Source organism: Numenius arquata, chromosome W, assembly GCF_964106895.1.
Source record: "Numenius arquata chromosome W, bNumArq3.hap1.1, whole genome shotgun sequence".
In the NCBI taxonomy this organism is placed as follows: Eukaryota; Metazoa; Chordata; class Aves; order Charadriiformes; family Scolopacidae; genus Numenius; species Numenius arquata.
Window position 1 is genome coordinate 15875085 of NC_133615.1, and position 21964 is coordinate 15897048.

At 45.8% G+C, this 21964-nt stretch overlaps 1 protein-coding gene across 2 annotated transcripts in view; it reads right to left on the reverse strand.

Moving 5' to 3' along the window:
• LOC141476661 (protein ARK2N-like) overlaps positions 1 to 21964 on the reverse strand; it is a 71873-nt gene that overhangs the window by 32355 nt on the left and 17554 nt on the right. The window contains exon 2 of one of the 2 annotated variants that reach the window (XM_074165458.1): positions 19859 to 20041. The exons of the other annotated variant lie outside the window; for it this stretch is intronic. Coding sequence (XP_074021559.1) covers positions 19859 to 20041 — 183 coding nt within the window. The remainder of the gene's footprint in view (positions 1 to 19858; positions 20042 to 21964) is intronic. 2 annotated transcript variants of the gene reach the window in all.

Here is a 21964-nt window from a genome sequence, read left to right on the forward strand (position 1 = left end):
ATAGCAGTTTTAGTAGTATAGGGTCAATGTAATCATTAGAATGTAATATATGTGTAATCATTAACTGATATATTAACACAAGCATTATTCTGTATATTAAACAAAAAAGGGGGAGATGTGGGCGAACAGGATTGTGGAAGAAGCAAGACCAGAGGAAGGAATAGAAGAAGCAGGAACACTGGCAGGGGACGACCCACAAACAGCGCCTAACAACCCTACTGATTGAGGGGAATTCCGCCTGTCTGACAGTTGGGGGTTGCAGGGGCGTGTTGTCTGGGAAAGAAGATACTTAGTACTATATAAGCTGCGTGTTGTAATAAACGATTCTGGTTGCACCGCCGACCGGGGTCCGTGCCTTCATATGCTACAGGCCACGAAGATGATCAGAGGGATGGAGCACCTCCCCTATGAGGACAGGCTGAGAGAGCTGGGGTTGTTCAGCCTGGAGAAGAGAAGGCTCCAGGGAGACCTCATAGCAGCCTTCCAATATCTGAAGGGAGCCTACAGGAGAGCCGGAGAGGGACTCTTTGTCAGGAAATGTAGTGACAGGACAAGGGGTAATGGTTTTAAATTGGAAGAGGGGAGATTTAGATTAGATATCAGGGAGAAATTCTTTACTGTGAGGGTGGTGAGGCACTGGAACAGGTTGCCCAGGGAGGTTGTGGATGCCCCATCCCTGGAAGTGTTTAAGGCCAAGCTGGATGGGGCTTTGAGCAACCTGCTCTAGTGGGAGGTGTCCCTGCCAATGGCAGGGGTGTTGGAACTCGATGATCTTTAAGGTCCCTTCCAACTCTAACCATTCTATGATTCTATTCTATGATTCTAAGTTTGTGCCCATTTCCTCTTGTACCATCACTGGGCACCACTGAAAAAAGACTGGCCCCATCCTCTTGACACCCATCCTTTAAGTATTTATAAGCATTGATCAGATCCCCCCTCAGCCTTCTCCAGACTAAAAAGACCCAAATCCCTCAGCCTTTCCTCATAAGAGAGATCTTCTAGTCCACAAATCATCTTTGTGGTCCTCTGCTATACCCTCTCCAGCAGTTCCCTGTCCTTCTTGAACTGGGGAGCCCAGAACTGGACACAGTACTCCAGATGCAGCCTCACCAGGGCAGAGTAGAGGGGCAGGATAACCTCCCTCGACCTGCTGGCCACACTCTTCCTGATGCACCCCAGGATGCCATTGGCCTTCTTGGCCACAAGGGCCCATTGCTGGCTCATGGTCATCCTGTTGTCCACCAGGACTCCCAGGTGTTTTTCCTCAGAGCTGCTCTCCAGCAGGTCAGCCCCCAACCTGTACTGGTGCATGGGGTTATTCCTCCCAAGGTGGAGGACCCTACACTTGCCCTTGTTGAATTTCATCTGGTTCCTCTCTGCCCAACTCTCTAGCCCGTCAAGGTCTCACTGTATGGCGGCACAGCCTTCTGGTGTGTCAGCCACCCCTCCCAGTTTTGTATCATCAGCGAACTTGCTGAGGGTACACTCCATCCCTTCATCCAGGTAATTGATGAATATGTTGAAGAGGACTGGACCCAGCACTGACCCCTGGGGAACACCGCGAGCTACAGGCCTCCAACTGGACTCTGCACCACTGATCACAACCCTCTGAGCTCTACCATTCAGCCAGTTCCAAATCCACCTCACTGTCCACTCATCTAACCCACACTTCCTAAGCTTACCTATGAGGATGTTATGGGAGACTGTGTCAAAAGCCTTGCTGAAGTCAAGGTAGACAATGTCCACTGCTCTCCCCTCATCCACCCAGCCAGTCATGCCATCGTTGAAGGCTATCATATTGGTCAAGCATGATTTTCTAGTGGTGAATCCACGCTGACCACTCCCAATGACCTTCTTTTCTTCCACATGCTTAGAGATGACATCCAGGATGAGCTGTTCCATCACCTTTCCAGAGATGGAGATAAAGCTGACTGGCCTGTAGTTTCCCAGGTCCTCCTTCTTGCCCTTTTTGAAGACTGGCGTGACATTGGCTGTCCTCCAGTCCTCAGGCACCTCTCCTGTTCTCCATGACCTTTCAAAGATAATGGAGAGCGGCTTCGCAGTAACATCTGTCACCTCCCTCAGCACTCGTGGGTGCATCCCATCAGGACCCATGGATTTGTGGGTGTCAAGTTTGTCTAAATGATCTCTAACCCAATCCTTCTTAACCAAGGGAATGTCTTCCCTTCTCCAGACTTTTTCTCTTATCTCCAGAGTCTGGGATTCCTGAAGGCCGGCCTTAGCAGTAAAGACTGAAGCAAAGGCATGTTGTGATTTCGGTGGAATTTACCAAAACCAGAATGACAGATGGCCCTTCCCCCCCCACCCAAAAGAGAGGAGAGGAAGAGATAAGGAGATTTAGAAGTTTAGAATGAACTAAACTACTTTAATGAAGTATTAATATTTTAATATTATAATATTATAATATATTATAATATTATAATAATATTAAAAAGTGGTCACATCGGCCTCGCTGGGAGATAAGGGAACAATTGGTATTCTGTCCTGGTTTGGGCTGAATTTACCGAAACCAGACGGACAGATGGCCCTTCCCCCCCCTTCTCCCCCCCAAAAAAAAGAGGAGGAGGAGAAAGAGATAAGGAGATTCAGAAGTTTAGAATGAACTAAACTACTTTGATGAAGAATTAATATTAAAATAAAAATAAAGAAGAAAATAATGAAATGGATACAATATATACAAAACCATATCAAGCTCCCAGGATGACAGTCACGTCACCGGCAGGCACTAGGGAAGTCCCAGACTGGACTCAGCGATGGATGGGAACTGGATTCCAGCTCTGGAGTCAGGAACACACGGATCGGGATCAAAGGCAGATGAACAGACAGAGTCCTCTCTGGACGTCGGCCATCGCAGGAAGGGGGCTGACCCTTTGATCCCTCAGCCTTTATACTGAGCATGGGGCAGATGGGATGGAATACCCCTGTTGGTCAGGTTTGGGTCACCTGTCCTGTCCGCTCCTCCCCACAGGTGGGACCCCTCTACGCTTTTTCCATTTCCGACCCTCCAACGGGGCAAATAACAAAATTAGCTAACCTTGGTTGTTATAGCAATAAGTTTAAGCAAGAGCCTCTCTGCATACCATTCCTTGGCATGAAGTACATTGGTTTTATCACTGAGAACGAGCAGTTTTCTCCACAATATGCCGTTAATTTCAGAGAGTTAGAAGAGGGCTAACTAAGATGTAAAATTACAGGACAGAAAGTTGGTTCTGTTTTACTTCAAACCAGGACAAGGCAGCATTCAGTAACTCTGCCTTCTCTGTATCCTCCAGCACCAGGGCACCCACCTCATTCAGCAGAGGGCCCACATTTTCCCTAGTCTTCCTTTTGCTACTGATGTACTTGAAGAAGACCTTCTTGTTGTCCTTGACATCCCTTGCCAGATTTAATTCCAAGCGGGCCTTAGCCTTCCTTGTTGCATCCCTGCATACTCTGACAAAGTTCATATATTCCTTCCAAGTGGTCAGTCCCTTTTTCCACATTCTGTAAACTTCCTTCTTCCATCTGAATTTTTCCAGAAGCTCCTTGCTCATCCATGCAGGTCTCCTGCCTCCTTTGCTTGATTTCTTACTCATAGGGATGCACCAATCTTAAGCTTGGAGGAAGTGGTACTTGAATATTAACCAGCTCTCTTGGACCCTCCCTTCCTTCTAGAGCCTTAGCCCATGGGATTCCTCAAAGTAGGTCTTTGAAGAGGCCAAAGTCAGCTCTCCTGAAGTCCAGGGTTGTAATCCTACTTATTACCCTGCTTCTTCCTTGCAGGATCCTGAACTCCACCATCTCATGGTCACTGCAGCCAAGGCTGCCCCCAACCTTCACTTCCCCAACCAGTCCTTCTTTGTTTGTTAGTGTAAGGTCCAGCAGCACACCTCTCCTTGTTGGCTCCTCCACCACCTGTGTCAAAAAGTTATCATCAATGCTCTGCAGAAACCTCCTGGACTGCGTGTGCCTGGCTGTGTTGCTTGTTTTGGTTGTGTCATTTGGCTGTTGTAGTTGTGTCATTAAAGAGGAAACCGATTATACAATCGGGGCATGAGGGACAGTCTACTCTGCTTTTTGATTGAGTTTGATTTATCTTCCTGATGACCACGTAGGTGTTTCCCTTTGAATTATTTGTCACATGATATTCAGTAGAGACTCTGTCACCTGGTGTAGCAGAAATAAGGTGACTCTTATTTGCCTTTACAGTTGTGTGATTACCAGTGATTGTCATTGTTAGGTCTTGTGTTGGTTCTCCCAATATTCCTGTATTTCCAACAATTTTAAACATGTATGGTGCTGTACCGTGTCTGGCTGAGATGGAGTTAATTTTCCCCATGGCAACCCTCATAGTGCTGTGCTTTGTAGTGGTAGCTAGAAGGGTGTTGATAACACACCAATGTTTTGGCTACTGCTGAGCAGTGCTCACACAGCATCAAGGCTGTCTCCAACATTCCCCCACCCCCAGTAGGCTGGGGGTGGGCAAGATCTTGGGAGGGGACATAGCCAGGACAGCTGACCCAAACTGACCAAAGCAATATTCCATACCATAGGATGTCTGCTCAGCAATAAAAGCTAAGAGAAAAGAGGGGGGGGGGGGCTTTGTTATTACAGTGTTTGTCTTCTGGAGCAACCGCTGCATGTACTGAAGCCCTACTTCCTGGGAAGTGGCTGGCCATCGCCTGCAGATGGGAAGTAGAGAATAAATCTTTTGTTTCCGCGTGCGGCCATTGCTTTTGCTTTGTTATCTGCCTTTATTTTGATACACAAGGTTTTTCTCCCATCTTATTTTCTTTCCCTCCACCACCTCTCTGGGCAACCTGTTCCAGTGTCTCACCACCGTCATTGTAAAGAGCTTCTTTCTAACGTCTAATCTAAACCTACCCTGCTCTAGTTTAAAACCATTGCCTCTCGTCCTATCGCTACATGCCCTTACAAACAGTCCCTCCCCAGCTTTCTTGAAGGCTGCTATAAGGTCTCCCCAGAGCCTTCTCTTCTCCAGGCTGAACAACCCCAGCTCTCTCAGCCTGTCTTCAGAGGAGAGGTGCTCCAGCCCTCTGATCATCCTCATGACCCTCCTCTGGACCTGTTTCAACAGGTCCATGTCCTTCTTGTGCTGAGGGCTCCAAAGCTGGACACAGTACTCAAGATGGGGTCTCATGAGAGCAGAGTAGAGGGGTAGAATCACCTCTCGATCTGCTGGCCACGCTTCTTTTGATGCAACCCAGGATGCGCTTGGCCTTCTGGGCTGCGAGTGTGCATTGTTGGCTCATGTTGAGCTTCTCATCCACCAGTACCCCCAAGTCCTTTTCCGCAGGGCTGTTCTCTATCACATCATCCCCCAGCCTGTATTGATAACGAGGATTGTCCCGACCCAAGTGCAGGACCTTGCACTTGGCCTGGTTGAACTTCATGAGGTTTGCACGGGCCCACCTCTCTAGCTTGTCCAGGTCCCTCTGGATGACATCCCGTCCCTCTGGCATGTTGACCTCACCACTCAGCTTGGTGTCATCTGCAAACTTGCTGAGGGTGCACTTGATCCCACTGTCTATATCACTGATGAAGATATTAAACAGCACTGATCCCAGTATGGTTTCCTGAGGAATACCACTTGTCACCCCTCTCCATCTGGACATCGATCCATTGACCGCAACCCTTTCAGTGTGACCATCCAGCCAGTTCCTTATGCACCAAATAGTCCACCCATCAAATCCGTATTTCTCCAATTTAGAGAGAAAGATGTTGGGGGGAACCATTTTAAAGGCCTTGCAGAAGTCCAGATAGATGATATCCGTTGCTCTTCCCTTGTCCACTGATGTAATGTCCCGGTTTGAAGTAAAACCGAACCAATTTTCTGTTCTGTAACTTTACATCCTAGCTAGGCCTCCTCTAACTCTCTGAAATTAACGGCATATTGTGGAGAAAACTGCTCGTTCTCAGAATGATAAGACCAATGTTTGTGCTCCATGCCAAGGAATGGTATGCAGAGAGGCCCTTGCTTATACTTATTGCTATAACAACCAAGGTCAGCCCATTTTGTTATTTGCCCCTTAGAGGGTCGGAAACGGAAAAAACGTAGAGGGGTCCCACCTGTGGGACAGGTGACCCAAACCTGACCAACTGGGGTATTCCATCCCATCTGCCCCATGCTCAGTATAAAAGCTGAGGGATCAAAGGGTCAACCCCCTTCCTGCGATGGCCGACGTCCAGAGAGGACTCTGTCCACCTGCCTTTGATCCCAATCCGTGTGTTCCTGATTTGATCCCGATCCGTGTGTTCCTGACTCCAGAGCTGGAATCCAGTTCCCATTCGTCACTGAGTCCAGTCTGGGACTTCCCCAGTGCCTGCCGGTGACTCCGCCGCCCGCACCCCCCACATCTCCATCGCCAGCCCCTCCTATGCCCGTAGCTGCACCGGCCGCTCTGGCCCCGACAGCCAGTGCTGTCACTGCTCCAGCTCCCAAAGCGAGAACTGCCGCTCCCCCAGCGCCAGCAGAACCTGCACAAGTTGCTCCGGTGACCAGGAAGCAGAAGAAGAGGTCGGCTCGGTCCCCTGCCCCTTACGACAAGGACATGCCCAAGCTAGAGAGCTCGGGGGAGGGTTCCTCTGATGAAGATCAAGGACAGGGTCCTTCTGGTGTAGATAAAGGAAAGCACCCTCTTACAACACAGTCAACAGATTGGGGAGCCCCTTCTCAGGTAGATAGGGGAGAGGGTCCTTCTCAGCCAGCCTCGATACAGGATGATGCCTCAGATGTAGATGTAATTATTGACTCTTTGTCCTTAAAGGATTTGCGAAATCTGAGGAAGGATTTTACTCGTCATGATGGGGAGCCACTTCTCTCTTGGATGCTAGGACAGTGGAGCTAATTCCATAGATGGTAGAGAAGCCAGCCAGCTGGGAAATCTGGCCAAAGAGGGAGGTATTGATAAAGCGATTGGGAATAGGGCAGACGTTCTCAGTCTCTGGAGACGACTGTTATCAGCTGTAAAGAGCAGATATCCCTTTAAGGATGATATCCAATGCTGTCCAAGGCAATGGACCAGCATGGAGAAAGGTATTAAATACCTGAGAGAACTGGCTATTCGAGAAGTGATTTATGGCGATTGGCAAGTGACTATAGATCCTGAAGAAATGCCATGTCAACGACCTTTGTTGAAAAAGTTTGTGCAGAGTGCACCATCAGTGTATTCCCACACTTTGTCAACAATGGTCTGGGGAGCATCTGACACTGATACACCAACTGTAAATGAGGTTGCTGATAGGGTACGACAGTATGAAGATAGTCTCTCTCATCCCATCGGTGTTGCAGCAATAGAAAACCTGACTAAGAAAGTGGCTGAACAAACTGAGAAGATGGCTGAACAAAATAAAACACAGACTGAGACCATAGACAATATAAATAAGACACAGACTGAGGCAATAGAGAATATAAGCAAGACACAAACTGAAGCAATAGAGAACATAGCTAAGACACAGAATGAGACAATGGAGAAAATGACCAAGGCAATAGTTGAGCAAAATGAGACAATTTTTCACAAACTGCTTGAAAAACTTGCTGAGATTGGGAGAGAATCTTACTCTTCTCCAGCTGAGGCTCAAGTTGCAGCTCAAGCTCAAGCTCCTGCTCAGACCCAAGTTGCAGTTAAGACCAGAGTTGCAGCCATTAAGAAAAAACGCCCTCCTATGAGACCAACCAAAGGGAAACAGGATTCGCTCCGAGGTTTCCTGTGGCTTTGCCTCTGCAATTATGGAGAGAACATGAGGAGATGGGATAAAAAACCTACTCCAGCCCTACAGGCACGAGTGCTTGAGTTGCAAGGTAAAGCAAACAGAAGAAAGGATGGTTACATGAATATGGCTGCTCCAGTTCAGAGTATGCACTGCCCCTGTCCAGACAGGAACTCACCTTGCAATTGGAGATGCTGTCCTCAGCATTAGGGTTGCCCTGCCTCCAGCCAGGAGGAGGAGAGGGATAACCGAGTTTATTGGACTGTGTGGATTCGATGGCCTGGCACATTAGAGCCACAAAAGTATAGAGCCCTGGTGGACACTGGTGCACAGTGTACCCTAATGCCATCGAATCATAGAGGGACAGAATCAGTCACTATTGCAGGAGTGACAGGAGGATCTCAAGAACTGACTGTACTGGAGGCCGAAGTGAGCCTGAATGGGAATGAATGGGAGAAGCATCCTATTGTGACTGGCCCAGATGCTCCGTGCATCCTTGGCATAGACTACCTCAAGAGAGGGTATTTCAAAGACCCGAAAGGGTATCGGTGGGCTTTTGGTATAGCAGCTGGAGAGACTGAGGGTATTGCACATCTGTCTACCTTACCTGGCCTTTCAGATGACCCTTCTGTGGTAGGATTGCTGAAGGTTAAAGAACAGCAGGTACCACTTGCTACTTCCACGGTGCATCGACGACAGTATCGCACTAACCGAGATTCTTTGATTCCCATTCAGAACCTGATTCGTCGGCTGGAGACCCAAGGAGTGATCAGCAAGACTCGCTCACCCTTTAACAGCCCGATATGGCCAGTGCGCAAGTCTGACAGAGACTGGCGTCTAACAGTAGACTATCGTGGCCTGAATGAAGTCACACCACCACTGAGTGCTGCTGTGCCAGATATGCTAGAACTGCAATATGAACTGGAGTCGAAGGCAGCCAAGTGGTATGCTACAATTGACATTGCTAATGCCTTTTTCTCTATTCCTTTAGCAGCAGAGTGCAGGCCACAGTTTGCTTTCACCTGGAGGGGTGTCCAGTATACCTGGAATCTACTGCCCCAGGGGTGGAAACACAGCCCTACTATTTGCCATGGACTGATCCAGACTGCACTGGAGAAGGGTGGAGCTCCAGAACACCTGCAATACATTGATGACATCATTGTGTGGGGTAATGCAGCAAAAGAAGTTTTCAAGAAAGGTAAGGAAGTAATTGAGATTCTTCTGGAAGCAGGTTTTGCTGTGAAAAGAGGTAAGGTCAAGGGACCTGCACAAAACATCCAATTCTTGGGAATTAAATGGCAAGATGGTCGTCGCCAGATCCCAATGGAGGTGATTAACAAAATAACAGCTATGTCCCCACCTACTAACAAAAAGGAAACACAAGCCTTCTTAGGCGTTGTGGGTTTCTGGAGAATGCATATTCCAAGTTATAGTCAGATTGTGAAACCTCTCTATGAAGTGACTCGAAAGAAAAATGAGTTTGTGTGGGGTCCTGAGCAACGACAAGCCTTTGAACAAATTAAACAAGAGATTGTATGTGCAGTAGCACTTGGACCCGTCCAAAGAGGACAGGACATTAAAAATGTGCTGTACACTGCAGCTGGAGATAATGGCCCTACCTGGAGCCTATGGCAGAAAGGACCAGGGGAAACTCGAGGTCGACCCCTGGGATTTTGGAGTCGAGGCTATAAAGGCTCTGAGGCCAACTACACCCCGACTGAAAAAGAAATATTGGCAGCGTATGAAGGAGTTAGAGCTGCTTCAGAAGTAATTGGTACTGAAGTACAGCTCCTCCTGGCACCCTGATTGCCAGTGTTGGGCTGGATGTTCAAAGGTAAAGTTCCTTCTACTCATCATGCCACCGATGCTACCTGGAGTAAGTGGGTTGCCTTAATCACACAGCGAGCTCGAATAGGAAACCCAAATCGTCCAGGAATTGTAGAAGTGATCACAAACTGGCCCGAAGGCGGAGACTTCACAATACCACCAGAGGAGGTGGTAACACGTGCTGAGGAAGCCCCACCATATAATGAACTCTCAGATAATGAGAAATGGTATGTTTTGTTCACTGATGGATCTTGTCGTATTGTAGGAAAGCATCAAAGGTGGAAAGCTGCTGTATGGAGTCCTACACAACGAGTTGCAGAAGCTACTGAAGGAGAAGGTGAATCAAGTCAATTTGCAGAGGTAAAAGCTATCCAGCTGGCCCTAGACATTGCTGAACGAGAAAAGTGGCCAATACTCTATCTTTATACTGACTCATGGATGGTGGCAAATGCCCTGTGGGGATGGTTAAAACAATGGAAGCAGAGCAACTGGCAGCGCAAGGGTAAACCCATCTGGGCTGCTGAATTATGGCAAGATATTGCTGACCAGCTAGGGAAACTAGTCGTGAAAGTACGCCATGTAGATGGCCACGTACCTATGAGTCGAGCCACTGAGGAACATCAAAACAATCAGCGAGTGGACCAAGCAGCTAAGATTTTCCAGACAGATTTAGACTGGGAACATAAAGGTGAATTGTTCTTAGCTCGATGGGCCCATGACACTTCAGGTCATCAAGGAAGGGATGCAATGTACAAATGGGCTCGTGACCGAGGGGTGGATTTAACTATGGACGCTATTGCGCAGGTTATCCACGACTGTGAGACATGCGCCGAAATCAAGCAAGCTAAAAGGTTAAAACCTTTGTGGCATGGAGGTCGGTGGTTGAAATACAAGTATGGGGAGGCTTGGCAAATCGACTGTATCACACTACCTCAAACCTGCCAGGGTAAGTGTCACATGCTTACAGTGGTGGAAGGAAGCACCGGATGGTTGGAAACCTATGCCGTGCCCCATGCCACTGCCCGGAATATCATCCTGGGCCTTGAAAAGCAAGTCTTGTGGCGACATGGTACTCCAGAAAGAATCGAGTCTGACAATGGAACTCATTTCAAAAACAATCTTATAAGTAGCTGGGCAAAAGAACATGGTATTGAGTGGATATATCATATTCCCTATCATGCACCAGCTTCTGGAAAAATTGAACGATACAATGGATTGTTAAAAACTACCTTAAAAGTGATGGGTGGTGGATCCTTTAAAAATTGGGACAAGCATTTGGCTCAAGCTACTTGGTTAGTTAATACCAGGGGATCCATCAATCGAGGTGGTCCTGCTCAATCAGACCTTTTACATATTGTAGAAGGGGATAAAGTCCCTGTGGTGCATGAAAGCAATATGCTAGGGAAAACTGTATGGGTTTTTCCTGCCTCAGGCAATGGCAAACCCATTCATGGGACTGTTTTTGCTCAAGGACCTGGATGTACTTGGTAGGTGATGCTGAAGAATGGAGAAGTTCAATGTGTACCTCAAGGAAATTTGACCCTGGGTGAGAATACTTAATTCCGAGTATGATGTTAGTTGTTTATAATACTAACGGTGTTCTATAAGTGTTTTTCAGGATGACACTGCAATGATGAAACCTAGCCGGATTGATCAAGTGGCATCTAGTAAAACTTCTCCGAGATGGACATGTTACCCATGGGCACGAACCACAATGAATTTCACACTGTCTTTCCTACCCTGAGAACCTGATCTGCTGTGAAATGGACTTAGCTTTTGTATATAAAGATAAATTATAACTGAGTGACTTACATATATCTATCTATATATGTATGTGTGTATACATTTTATAGATGATAGTAGTTGTAATCTAAGCATGATGCAAATGGTATGGAATAAGGGGTGGAATGTCCCGGTTTGAAGTAAAACCGAACCAATTTTCTGTTCTGTAACTTTACATCCTAGCTAGGCCTCCTCTAACTCTCTGAAATTAACGGCATATTGTGGAGAAAACTGCTCGTTCTCAGAATGATAAGACCAATGTTTGTGCTCCATGCCAAGATGATATCCGTTGCTCTTCCCTTGTCCACTGATGTAGTCACTCCATTGTAGAAAGCCACTAGGTTGGTCAGGCAGGACTTGTCCTTAGTAAAGCCATGCTGGGTGTATCAATTCACCACCCTGTTCTCCATGTGCCTTAGCATAGCTTCAAGGAGGATCTGTTCCATGATCTTCCCAGGCACAGAGGTGAGGCTGATAGGTCGGTAGTTCCCGGGGTCCTCCTTTCTACCCTTTTTAAAAAATGGGTGCAATGTTTCCCTTCTTCCAGTCACCAGGGACTTCACCTGACTGCCATGACTTTTCAAATATCACAGAGAGTGGCTTGGCAACTACAACAGCCAATTCCCTCAGGACTCTGGGATGCATCTCATCAGGTCCCAATGACTTGTGTATGTTCAGGTTCCTCAGGTGGTCATGAACCTTGTCTTCACTTACGGTGGGAGAGACTTTGTCCCCCAGGTCCCTGTCTTGCAGTCCTTCAACTCGGGAGGTGTGAGGAGAGAGGTTGGAAGTGAAGACCGAGGCAGAAAAGTTGTTGAGGACCTCAGCCTTCTCCTCATCTGTTGTTACCAGTTTGCCATTCTTGCTCATCATGGGGGGGTATGCTTTCTTTAACCTTCCTTTTCTGGTTGACATACCTGTAGAAGCCCTTCTTGTTATTCTTAGCATCCCTTGCCAAGTTCAGCTCCAGCCGCGCCTTAGCCTTCCTGACCTCGTCCCTACATAACCAGGCAGCATCCCTATACTCTTCCCAGGATACCTGATCCTGCCTGAACTGCCTGTGCAATTCCTTCTTGGCTTTTAGTTGGACCAGCAGGTCATGACTCAGCCATGCTGGTCTCTTCCCTTTCTTGCTTGATTTCTTACAGCTCTTGTGCTCTATGGAAAGCATCCTTAAAGATCTGCCAGCTCTGTTCTGCCCCCCGGTCCCTGAGGACCATTTCCCAAGGGGTCCTATTGACTAACTCCTTGAAGAGCTGTAAGTTTGCTTTCCTAAAATTCAGGGTCCTGACTACGCTCCTTGTCTGACACGTATCCCTTAGGACTGTGAACTCCACCAGTGCATGATCACTGCAGCCCAGGCTGCCTCCAGTGTTGACATCCCTGATGAGCTCACTTGCATTGGTGACTATCAGGTCCAGTATCGCATCCTCTCGGGTAGGGCTGTCTATTTCCTGTCTTAGTAAGTTATTGTCGAGGCACTCCAGGAACCTCCTAGATTGTCTACAGCTCTCCATGTTACTTTTCCAGCAGATGGTGGTTGAAATCCCCCAGCAGGACGAGAGCCTTCGAGCATGATGCCTCCTGTAGCTGGAGTAAGAAGGCTTCATCAGTAGTCTCCCCTTGATCAGGTGGCCTGTAGTAGACACCAACCACAAGGTTCCCCTTGTTGCCTCGGTCTCCAATTCCTACCCATAAGCTTTCCACTTCCTCTTGGCTATTCTTTAGGGACATCTCTTCACTCTCTATCCATTCCTTAACATAGAGGGCAACACCTCCGCCCCTCCTTCCTTGCCTGTCCCTTCTGAACAGCTTGTAGCCATCAATAGCCACACTCCAGTTGTAGGATTCGTCCCACCAGGTTTCAGTAATGGCCACTATGTCATAGCTTTCCAGCAGCACAGTAGCTTCCAACTCCTCCTGTTTGTTGCCCATGCTGCATGTGTTCGTGTAGAAGCACTTCAGCTGGGCTGTTGGCTGTGTCATCTTCTTAGAGGAACACCCCTTGAGGTGTCTCACGGGTGTTTCCCTGTTGACTCCGACTACCTCAGGAGCCCCTGGCTCATCTCCATAAGACTGCCTGCAATGCAGTGTCCCCAGCATGCCTCAGGGCAACAGGTTGAAGGCCCTTACTAGCACCCCGTCCCTCTAACCCTAACGTGTTATCCCACAGCTTGTCACAGACAAGCCTGATATTATTATCACCCTTCACATCTAGTTTAAAGCCCTGTTGATCAGCCCCGCAATCTCTTGGGCAAAGACCCTCTTCCCCCTTTGAGAAAGCTGTTTCCCATTTGATGCCAGCAAGCCTGGTGCCATGTAGGCCATCCCATTGTCAAAAAACCTGAAATTGTGGCGGTGACACCAGCCATGGAGCCATGTATTAATAGACTGGATCCATCTGTTCCTTCCAATGTCACTGCCTGCTACTGGAAGGAGTGAGGAAAAAATAACCTGTGCCCCAGATTCCCGTACCAACCCTACCAAGGCCCTGAAGTCCCCTTTGATTGCTCTTGGACGATAAGTCGCAGCTTCCTCTCCCCCTACATGGAAGATCAATAACGGGTAATAGTCTGAAGACTGTACCAAGCTAGGAAGTTTCCTGGTGATGTCCTTAACCCAGGTCCCAGGAAGACAGCAGACTTCCCTATGAGGAGGGTCTACCCAGCATATTGGACCCTCTGTTCCCCTCAGAGGGGAGTCACCAACAACTATAACCCTTCTTTTCCTCCTTGTGGGTGTGGTTGTGATGTGGGCGGTATGCCTTTCTGACTGTGGAGACATCTCTGGTATAGATTGCCCATCATCCACATCCTCATTTGACTGGCCTTCCTCAACCAGAACCTCATATCTGTTGTTCAGAGGTAGTTGGGGGGGGGGGGTGAGGTGGGCAAGGAGGGAGTTCGCCTGCTGCCCCGACCACGAACTTGCCTCCATTCACTCTTTTCATTTAGGCTTCTGCCTGATAGGGGCAGGATACAGAGGCCCCTTGATCCTGGTTACTTTCTGATAGGTACTCCTGTTTCTGTTTCAAGGAGGGCAGAGCCTGGCTCCACCAGTCTATTTCTTGTTCAGCCTCCCTAATGCTCCTTAACCTCTCGACTTCCTCTTGCAGCTCTGCCACCAGGCTGAGCAGATCATTCACCTGTTCACAACAAACACAGGAGTTCTCATAGCTGCCACCCATTACCAGTGAAAGGCTCTGGCACTCCCTGCGGCCTATGACCTGGATGGCTGTATGTTTCTATAGGAGCTCTGTCTGGGTTCCCACATCCATTCTGGCTAAGGTTGAGAGCATGACTTTCTTCCGGGTGGAGACCATGACTTTCTTCCGGGTGGAGACCACACCTAAGTTCCTTCTGAGAGGGTGATGACCACCAACAGGACTCATCTGTCAAGCTGGCAAAGCTTCAGTTCCTTCCTGTGTGCCCTTCCCCACGCTGTTTGCATGCCCTGTGCAACCTGGTCTCTGCGCATCCTGAGGCTTCTTTTAAGGGCATGGGTGTGGTTGCCGTTGCCCTGGCAATGTCCACACCTCATCAGTGTCTCTCTTGAGAGCTGCCAGCTCCAGATGCCCTGTACACTGAGATCTGCTGCTCTGGTTCTGGCCAGGCAGGGTCCGAAACAGCTCCTCTCGGTGATTGACCTTGAGTGTCCAATAGAGGGGCAGAGACCATACTGCATGTTCAGTTTTTGGAAAGTGAAGACCCTTGGTGCAGCATCTGATCAGGGTTAGCAAGGGAAGGAAATCTGTGTGCTGCCATGTACCCGAAGGAGGAGTTTCCACCTCAAAAAACAAAGATTTGTCAGTTGAACTTAAAACAAATCAATAGCCCAGGCAGACTTTTCCTAACATAACAGTTCAGCTGAACATTTCTTGGAAAATATCACTGCCAGAAAGTCCCAAAATGGGTCACGGATATCTCTTTAATAGAAGTGGCTGGGCACACTGCGTAACATGAAATGGAAGTGATCAGAGGCTTTGATTCATGTGCTGGCGATGCAAATCAGGAGCTTTATGTGATCATCACCCCAGTGACTGGCATCGCCCCGCTCCTGAACATCACTGCTGCTACAGCACAGGCAGCAGAAGAGTAACACAGTCACTGATTCACACAAACTGGTATGGATACCAACCTGCCTTAATAGGTTGTATTAATGATGCAGTTTACAAATATATATATTTGTATGTATATAGATATACAAATATAGATGACGACACCAAGCTGTGTGGAGGGGTCAACACGCTGGAGGGACAGGATGCCATCCAGAGGGACCTGAACAGGCTTGAGAGGTGGGCCCGTGCAAACCTCATGAAGTTCAACAAGGCCAAGTGCAAGGTCCTGCATGTGGGTCGGGGCAATTCCATACACAAATACAGGCTGGGTGGATAACGGCTGGAGAGCAGCCCTGAGGAGAAGGACTTGGGGGTGTTGGTGGATGAGAAGCTCAACATGAGCCGGCAATGTGCCCTCACAGCCCAGAAAGCCAACTGCATCCTGGGCTGCATCAAAAGCAGCATGGCCAGCAGGTTGAGGGAGGTGATTCTGCCCCTCTACTCTGCTCTTGTGAGACCCCACCTGGAGTACTGCATCCAGCTCTGAGGTCCCCAGTATGAGAAAGACATGGACCTGTTAGAGCAGGTCCAGAGGAGGGCTGTGAAAATGGTCTCTATGTGGAAAGGCTGAGAGAGTTGGGGCTGTTCAGCCTGGAGAAGAGAAGGCTCCAAGGAGACCTCATAGCAGCCTTCCAGTATCCAAAGGGCGCCTACTAGAAAGCTGGAGAGGGACACTTTTTACAAGGGCATGTAGTGATAGGATGAGGGGTAATGGCTTCAAACTGGAAGAGGGTAGATTTAGATTAGGTATCAGGAAGAAATTTTTCACTATGACAGCAGTGAGACACTGGAACAGGTTGCCCAGGGAAGTTGTGGATGCCCCATCCCTGGAAGTGTTCAAGGCCAGGCTGGATGGGGCTTTGAGCAACCTGGTCTAGTGGGAGGTGTCCCTGCCCATGGCAGGGGGGTTGGAACTCGATGATCTTTAAGGTCCCTTCCAACTCTAACCATTCCATGATTCTATATTTTTACTGGGACTCTATCTTGTATTTCTCAGCATCAGTCTCTCCCCTTGATTCATAGAATCATCAAATTGTTTTGGTTGGAAGAGACCTTTAAGATCATCGAGTTCAACCATCAACCTAACACTGCCAAGTCCACCACTAAACCATGTCCCTAAGCACCACATCTACCCATCTTTTACATACCTTCAGGGACGGTGACTCCACCACTTCCCTGGGCAGTCTGCTCCAGTGCTTGACAACCCTTTCAGTGAACAAATTTTTCCTAATATCCAATCTAAACCTCCTCTAGTGCAACCACCATTCTGCACCCTTTGGTAGTCAGGGCAATATCTGGCAGAGAGGCAAAACAGACCAGCTCTTAAATAGCCCCAAAAATGAATCCCCAGATGCATAAATGAGACCCTCAAAAGAGTAGTATATTACCACAGCTTTAAGTTCAGACAAAAAAAAGCTAATTAGCAGTAGAGAAGGCATGATTAGCAGAGTAAATATTGCAACAGTAGCTGAGTGTAAATCAGGATTATAGCATACAGATAGATTTACAGCCTCTGGCCATACTAATTTCATGCCTAATGACATGCCTATGCCGTTAATTTCTTTGCACGAACATTAGGAGGATGCCCAAAGGAGATGTTTTGTTTGCCCTACAACATCAGGGCTTGCAAAACAGCCCCAAATATTTGCCCATGCACAAAGATGTGATAGTGTGTCCTAATAAGATTTTTCACTTAGATAAAAGCTTATGTTGTTATTTTCCCATGGGAACGCGTTATTTAATGTCTGTTAAACTAGATATTGGCTGAAGATTAAATTTGGGAACAAGATGTAAGATTTGAAAACTCTGCTTTCCAAACACGCAATCCCAGACATGGTAAGAAAAGGCCAGTGCTGACAAATGTGCAGTCAGAGGCGTACGGAGGCTACAGAGCTCTGGGTCAAGATGTATGCGGGAAGAAAAACAGATTCATCCTTTCAGACGCTGAAATGGCCATAGCACCATGAGCATATTTGTCTGAACACGTTCCCATAGGGTCAGGGAGGAAAAAAGTTTCTTGAAGTTTTTTAGTTTTCTTTTACCTGCTAACCTCTTCCTTGCAAGTCCCCTTGGATATAGGTGGAAGGAAGATAAATTTCTACCTGCATCACAGCATTGTACTCGTAAGCAGAACGTGGAAGAAAGCTTGGTAAGAAACATTACTTTTTATTTCCTTATGCTCCTTTGAAGTACTAATCCATTAATGCTATATAATAAAGTTAATTTCAGCTGTTCTAATCATTTAATAAATCACTTTATAAAGGAGTGGGCTTGTTAGGGGTCAAATAGCTAACTATCAGTCAGCTGCTATCCTGTGAGCTTGGAAAACACTGGCTAGCTTCAAAAAGGCTACAACAACATCCAGCCAAAGACCACAGTGAAAATAACGCAACAGAGATTCGCATAGTCAACTTGTCCACTATATAATAGTGGAACATTTCTTTCAAAATCTGCCACATACTTGTATTTCACGGAATCACAGAATTGTCAGAGTTGGAAGGGACCTTTAGAGATCATCTAGTCCAACTCCCCTGCCAAAGCAGGATTGCCTAGAGCACATTACTCAGGATTGCGTCCAGGCAGGTCTTGAAAATCTCCAGAGAAGGGGACTCCACAACCTCCCTGGGCAGCCTGTTCCAGTGCTCTGTCACCCTCATCAGAAAGAAGTTCTTCCTCATATTTGAGTGGAACTTCCTATGTTCCAGCTTGTGCCCGTTGCCTCTCGTCCTGTCACTGGGAAGCCTTCTAAACCTTGAGAAGCGGCTCAGAGCTTCCAATGTAGGTGCCCTTTAGCAGGCTTACATTTGGAAAACACAACACGAAACAAAAACCTGCTTGTGCTCCACCACTGCAGGCAAGGCTCCTGTATGGGAGCACCCAGCCAAACCGGTTTCAGAGCACAATAGGTGAGATGCAGGGAGTTGTCATCCAACTCAGCTTCATCTCCGCCTTGCCTTGTCTATGCAGAGATAACTTGGGGGGAGCTGCAAAAACGGCTCAGCCCGGGGTTGTCTCAAGATTGCATCACAATAAGAACCAAAACCAAATGGAGCCTTAACTCCCTTAACAAATAAAATGCCCTGAGTCCCATCCCACCACTAGTCCCATGACTTTGAGTGCTAGGCATCACAAAATTGGCAACAGAGACTTAGCCATCACACCACCAGAGGTAAATATCCCAGATAGTGTAATCCACGCAGGCATAATCCTGCACCCCCACCAAATCAGGAAATATAAACCATAAGGTTTGAGGAGGAAAATGGGGAATCTTCCAACGATACAGCTGGCCTGTAGAAGATTCGTCCCCCCCTTGTCCAGGACGCTGTACAGGGTAACTTCCCAGGGATTGAGCGACCTTACCTGAGAGAGAGGGTAAGTGATTAAGAAACATACGTATGGTATAAGGTGTGCTATTAAGATCATGATTGGTGCACTCTTTTAAGGTATTAATATCTAGCGTGCTTGTGGTTTGTGTTGTTACTTTTCGGGATCACTTGTAGGTTGCAATAGTGTATTCCGCGAATTGCTTTTAAATTGCAATAGTGTAATCGCCATTGTACACATAGAACCTGCAATAGCGGCGTATTGGACCTGTGAGTGAAGTCCAAATAAATTGTTAATTTGAACCTCTCAGTGAAGTCCTTTTTCCTGTTTCATCACAGCTCCATGTGTTATGTGGCTAAAAAAATCAGGATGAAGTTGATAGGAAGTATTCCCTGTTAGCTCTCTGCATTCAAAACAGTCGCATTTCACATTGTCGCTTAACTCTTTTGTTAGTGAAGAGTTGCAAGCACTTGGTGAAGCTGAACAATTTTTATGAGCTACATGAACTTTGAATTCTTCCACAGTATTCCTGCTCTTGCTTTATTGAAGGAAATTTCTTTGCTGTCTCTTGATGCTAAGTCCACTTACCAGCACCTTTTCACCCTTTATCTGCTGCTGCTCTGTCCAATTTTCTAAGGTATGTTAGAAATGCAGATGGAATATGGGAATAATTAATGCTTGTATTTTAAAGAAATAAAGAGACAAGCAAAAAAGACACACACAGACGATTACAATACTTAAAATGAGATTATGATCAGTTTACTAGCTGGTGGCATGGGTCATCATAATCAACCATTCAGTAACAAGCTTAGCTCACCCTCATTTAAAAAAAAAAAACACCACCAAAACCCCAGACCTAAGTTCCAAGAAGTAATTAGAGAGAAAAGAAGGAGGAAAAATAATTAAGAAAATTAGTGCCAAAAATACATTGCAGGAATCTTTGTCAGTTTTTATCAGTTGTATTTTGGAATGTCAGACCTTTTTAATAACCACCTGTACTGTATAAACTACAAAAATACTGAAAGCCAGAAAGGGAGATGCTGGAACGAATGTCGGAGGAAGAGAATTTAAACAAACCTGTATCAGCACTCAGTTCATCTAGCAGCCCTCTGGTTCTCCAGGTAGATCCCGAGTCTTGATTTCCTAAAGAATTATTGTGCTCTTGAACTACTGCGGCCGCCAACAGATTGTCCACATTTACCACTTCTGGGTCTGAGTTTGTGTCTGATATATCATAATGAGCTACAACTGGAGTTCCATCTGCAGAAGGAGAGAAAAGCAACGTGTATTAGAAGTCAGTACACTATGAAAGACACTTTCAGAAGTACAAATAATTTGTTTAAGGATTAATGCAATCTCCTACATGAAGCTCTTAAAGAACTATAAATTATATGAATTATTACACTTGAGTTAATGAACATTCTCTGAGATTACAGAGACATTTTAACCTTTGCATACACAGAAAACACAAATGTAAGGAAAACACGTTTATCGATGTATCAGTTACTTGTGTATTATCTTTTACATTAACACATAAACATCTCCATATCTGACAATATTACATTTACAATGTTAAACCTTCAGTTTAAAATAAAAAATAATAAGTTACAGGACATTAAATTTGGCAAGACATTTAACTAGAGAATTTTACAAAACTCAAGTGACAGCTTACATTACTTTAGGGTTGCTTAAATAAAACTTTCTGATATAACTGACCCAGTGACAATAAATTTACATTAGGCAACTTTCCTTATGTAACATTTACCTGTCAAGGACAGGGGAATTTTTCAAAATGGCAACGTTTTGGTGTTTTTTTAAGATTAAAAATAACAAGAAACAAAACTATAACGTGCAGTGATAAATATGCTTTTAATTCAATATGATTACTATATGCATCTTTGGCCACCAAAGTGAAGGGGGAAAGAGGGAGAGAAAATTGCTCACGTGATTCTGAAATCTATTCTTGAGGAATAACAAAAAGCTAGTTAGGATGAACTATTTTCTTTGTGAGGAATGAAAATCACTTATAATTGGAAAGCATGCTACAAACAGAAGAGGCTCAGAAAAAAGTAAAATTCAAGACAAGGATTAATGTGGAAGCAAAGAGAGAATGGATAAGTACTGTAATTCTGAAAGGATGCACGTTTTAATTCAAATGCCTCATCCTAGCTATAGTTTATCGACTCAGAATGGATGAAAGCAGTTGGAGTTCCCACTCCCCAAATGGCAGAATCAAAACTTACTTTGGGCCAATACTTCATACACAAAACTGAGTATGAAATAGAAAAACTGGTTGGGCTAAAGCTCAGCTGCAGTTCTTTAACTCCAAGGAAGTTCTGGCAATTGAGTGTCTGCAGGACTTTTTTGTTATGGGTATAATACAAAGAGGGTAGAATTTCTATGGGATAATATAAAATACTCATAAACGAATAATGTGTTTAGGAAGATAGGACCTTCGGAATTACTAAATGACTAAAGAAATCTTTAGAAGTCACAAAGAATAAAATAAAAAGACTTTTCAGGAAAGACTGGCTTCTTTTAGGAGCGTTAAGTGGCTGTTGAAGACAGAAAGAACACAATGAACTAAAAGTTTAAAATTTAGTTCTCTGAAAAGCTTTTTCTACTGAGGTTTTTTGGGTGGGTTTTTTTGGTTTTGGAGGTTTTTTTGTAACTTGAAATTATGTCCCTGAAACATAATTCAACCCACTATTTTAAGAAACACCTATTTTGTGATTAGCAACGCACTTCATTACAGAGTGACCATATTGCTTAAGTCATACTAAAGATCAGTTTTGCAACAAGGTATGAAGAAATTAACAAAATATTTCTGATCAGACCTGCCTCCAAAACAACAATTTCATAAAACAATGTTATATTACAAACTTAAAACAGACCAGACAAAAATAAACGGGTAGTTAAATGCCAATGTATTAAAGACCAAACTGTTCACAACATGAAACGCTGATGATTATGACTGGAAAAGAAGTCCTGATAATTAACTGAAAGGCAATCTTTGTCTTTTTAAAAGGCAATTACAAAATAATGGAATAGAGTTCAAAATTAAGCTGGCTGATAGTCAGTTAATTATTTGTGAAAGCCAATGATTTTTAATTACATGCAGAAGTTACAACTGGACTGAATCATGAGAGGCATGTTTTCTTTCAGTCTTATCATCAGAGTTCA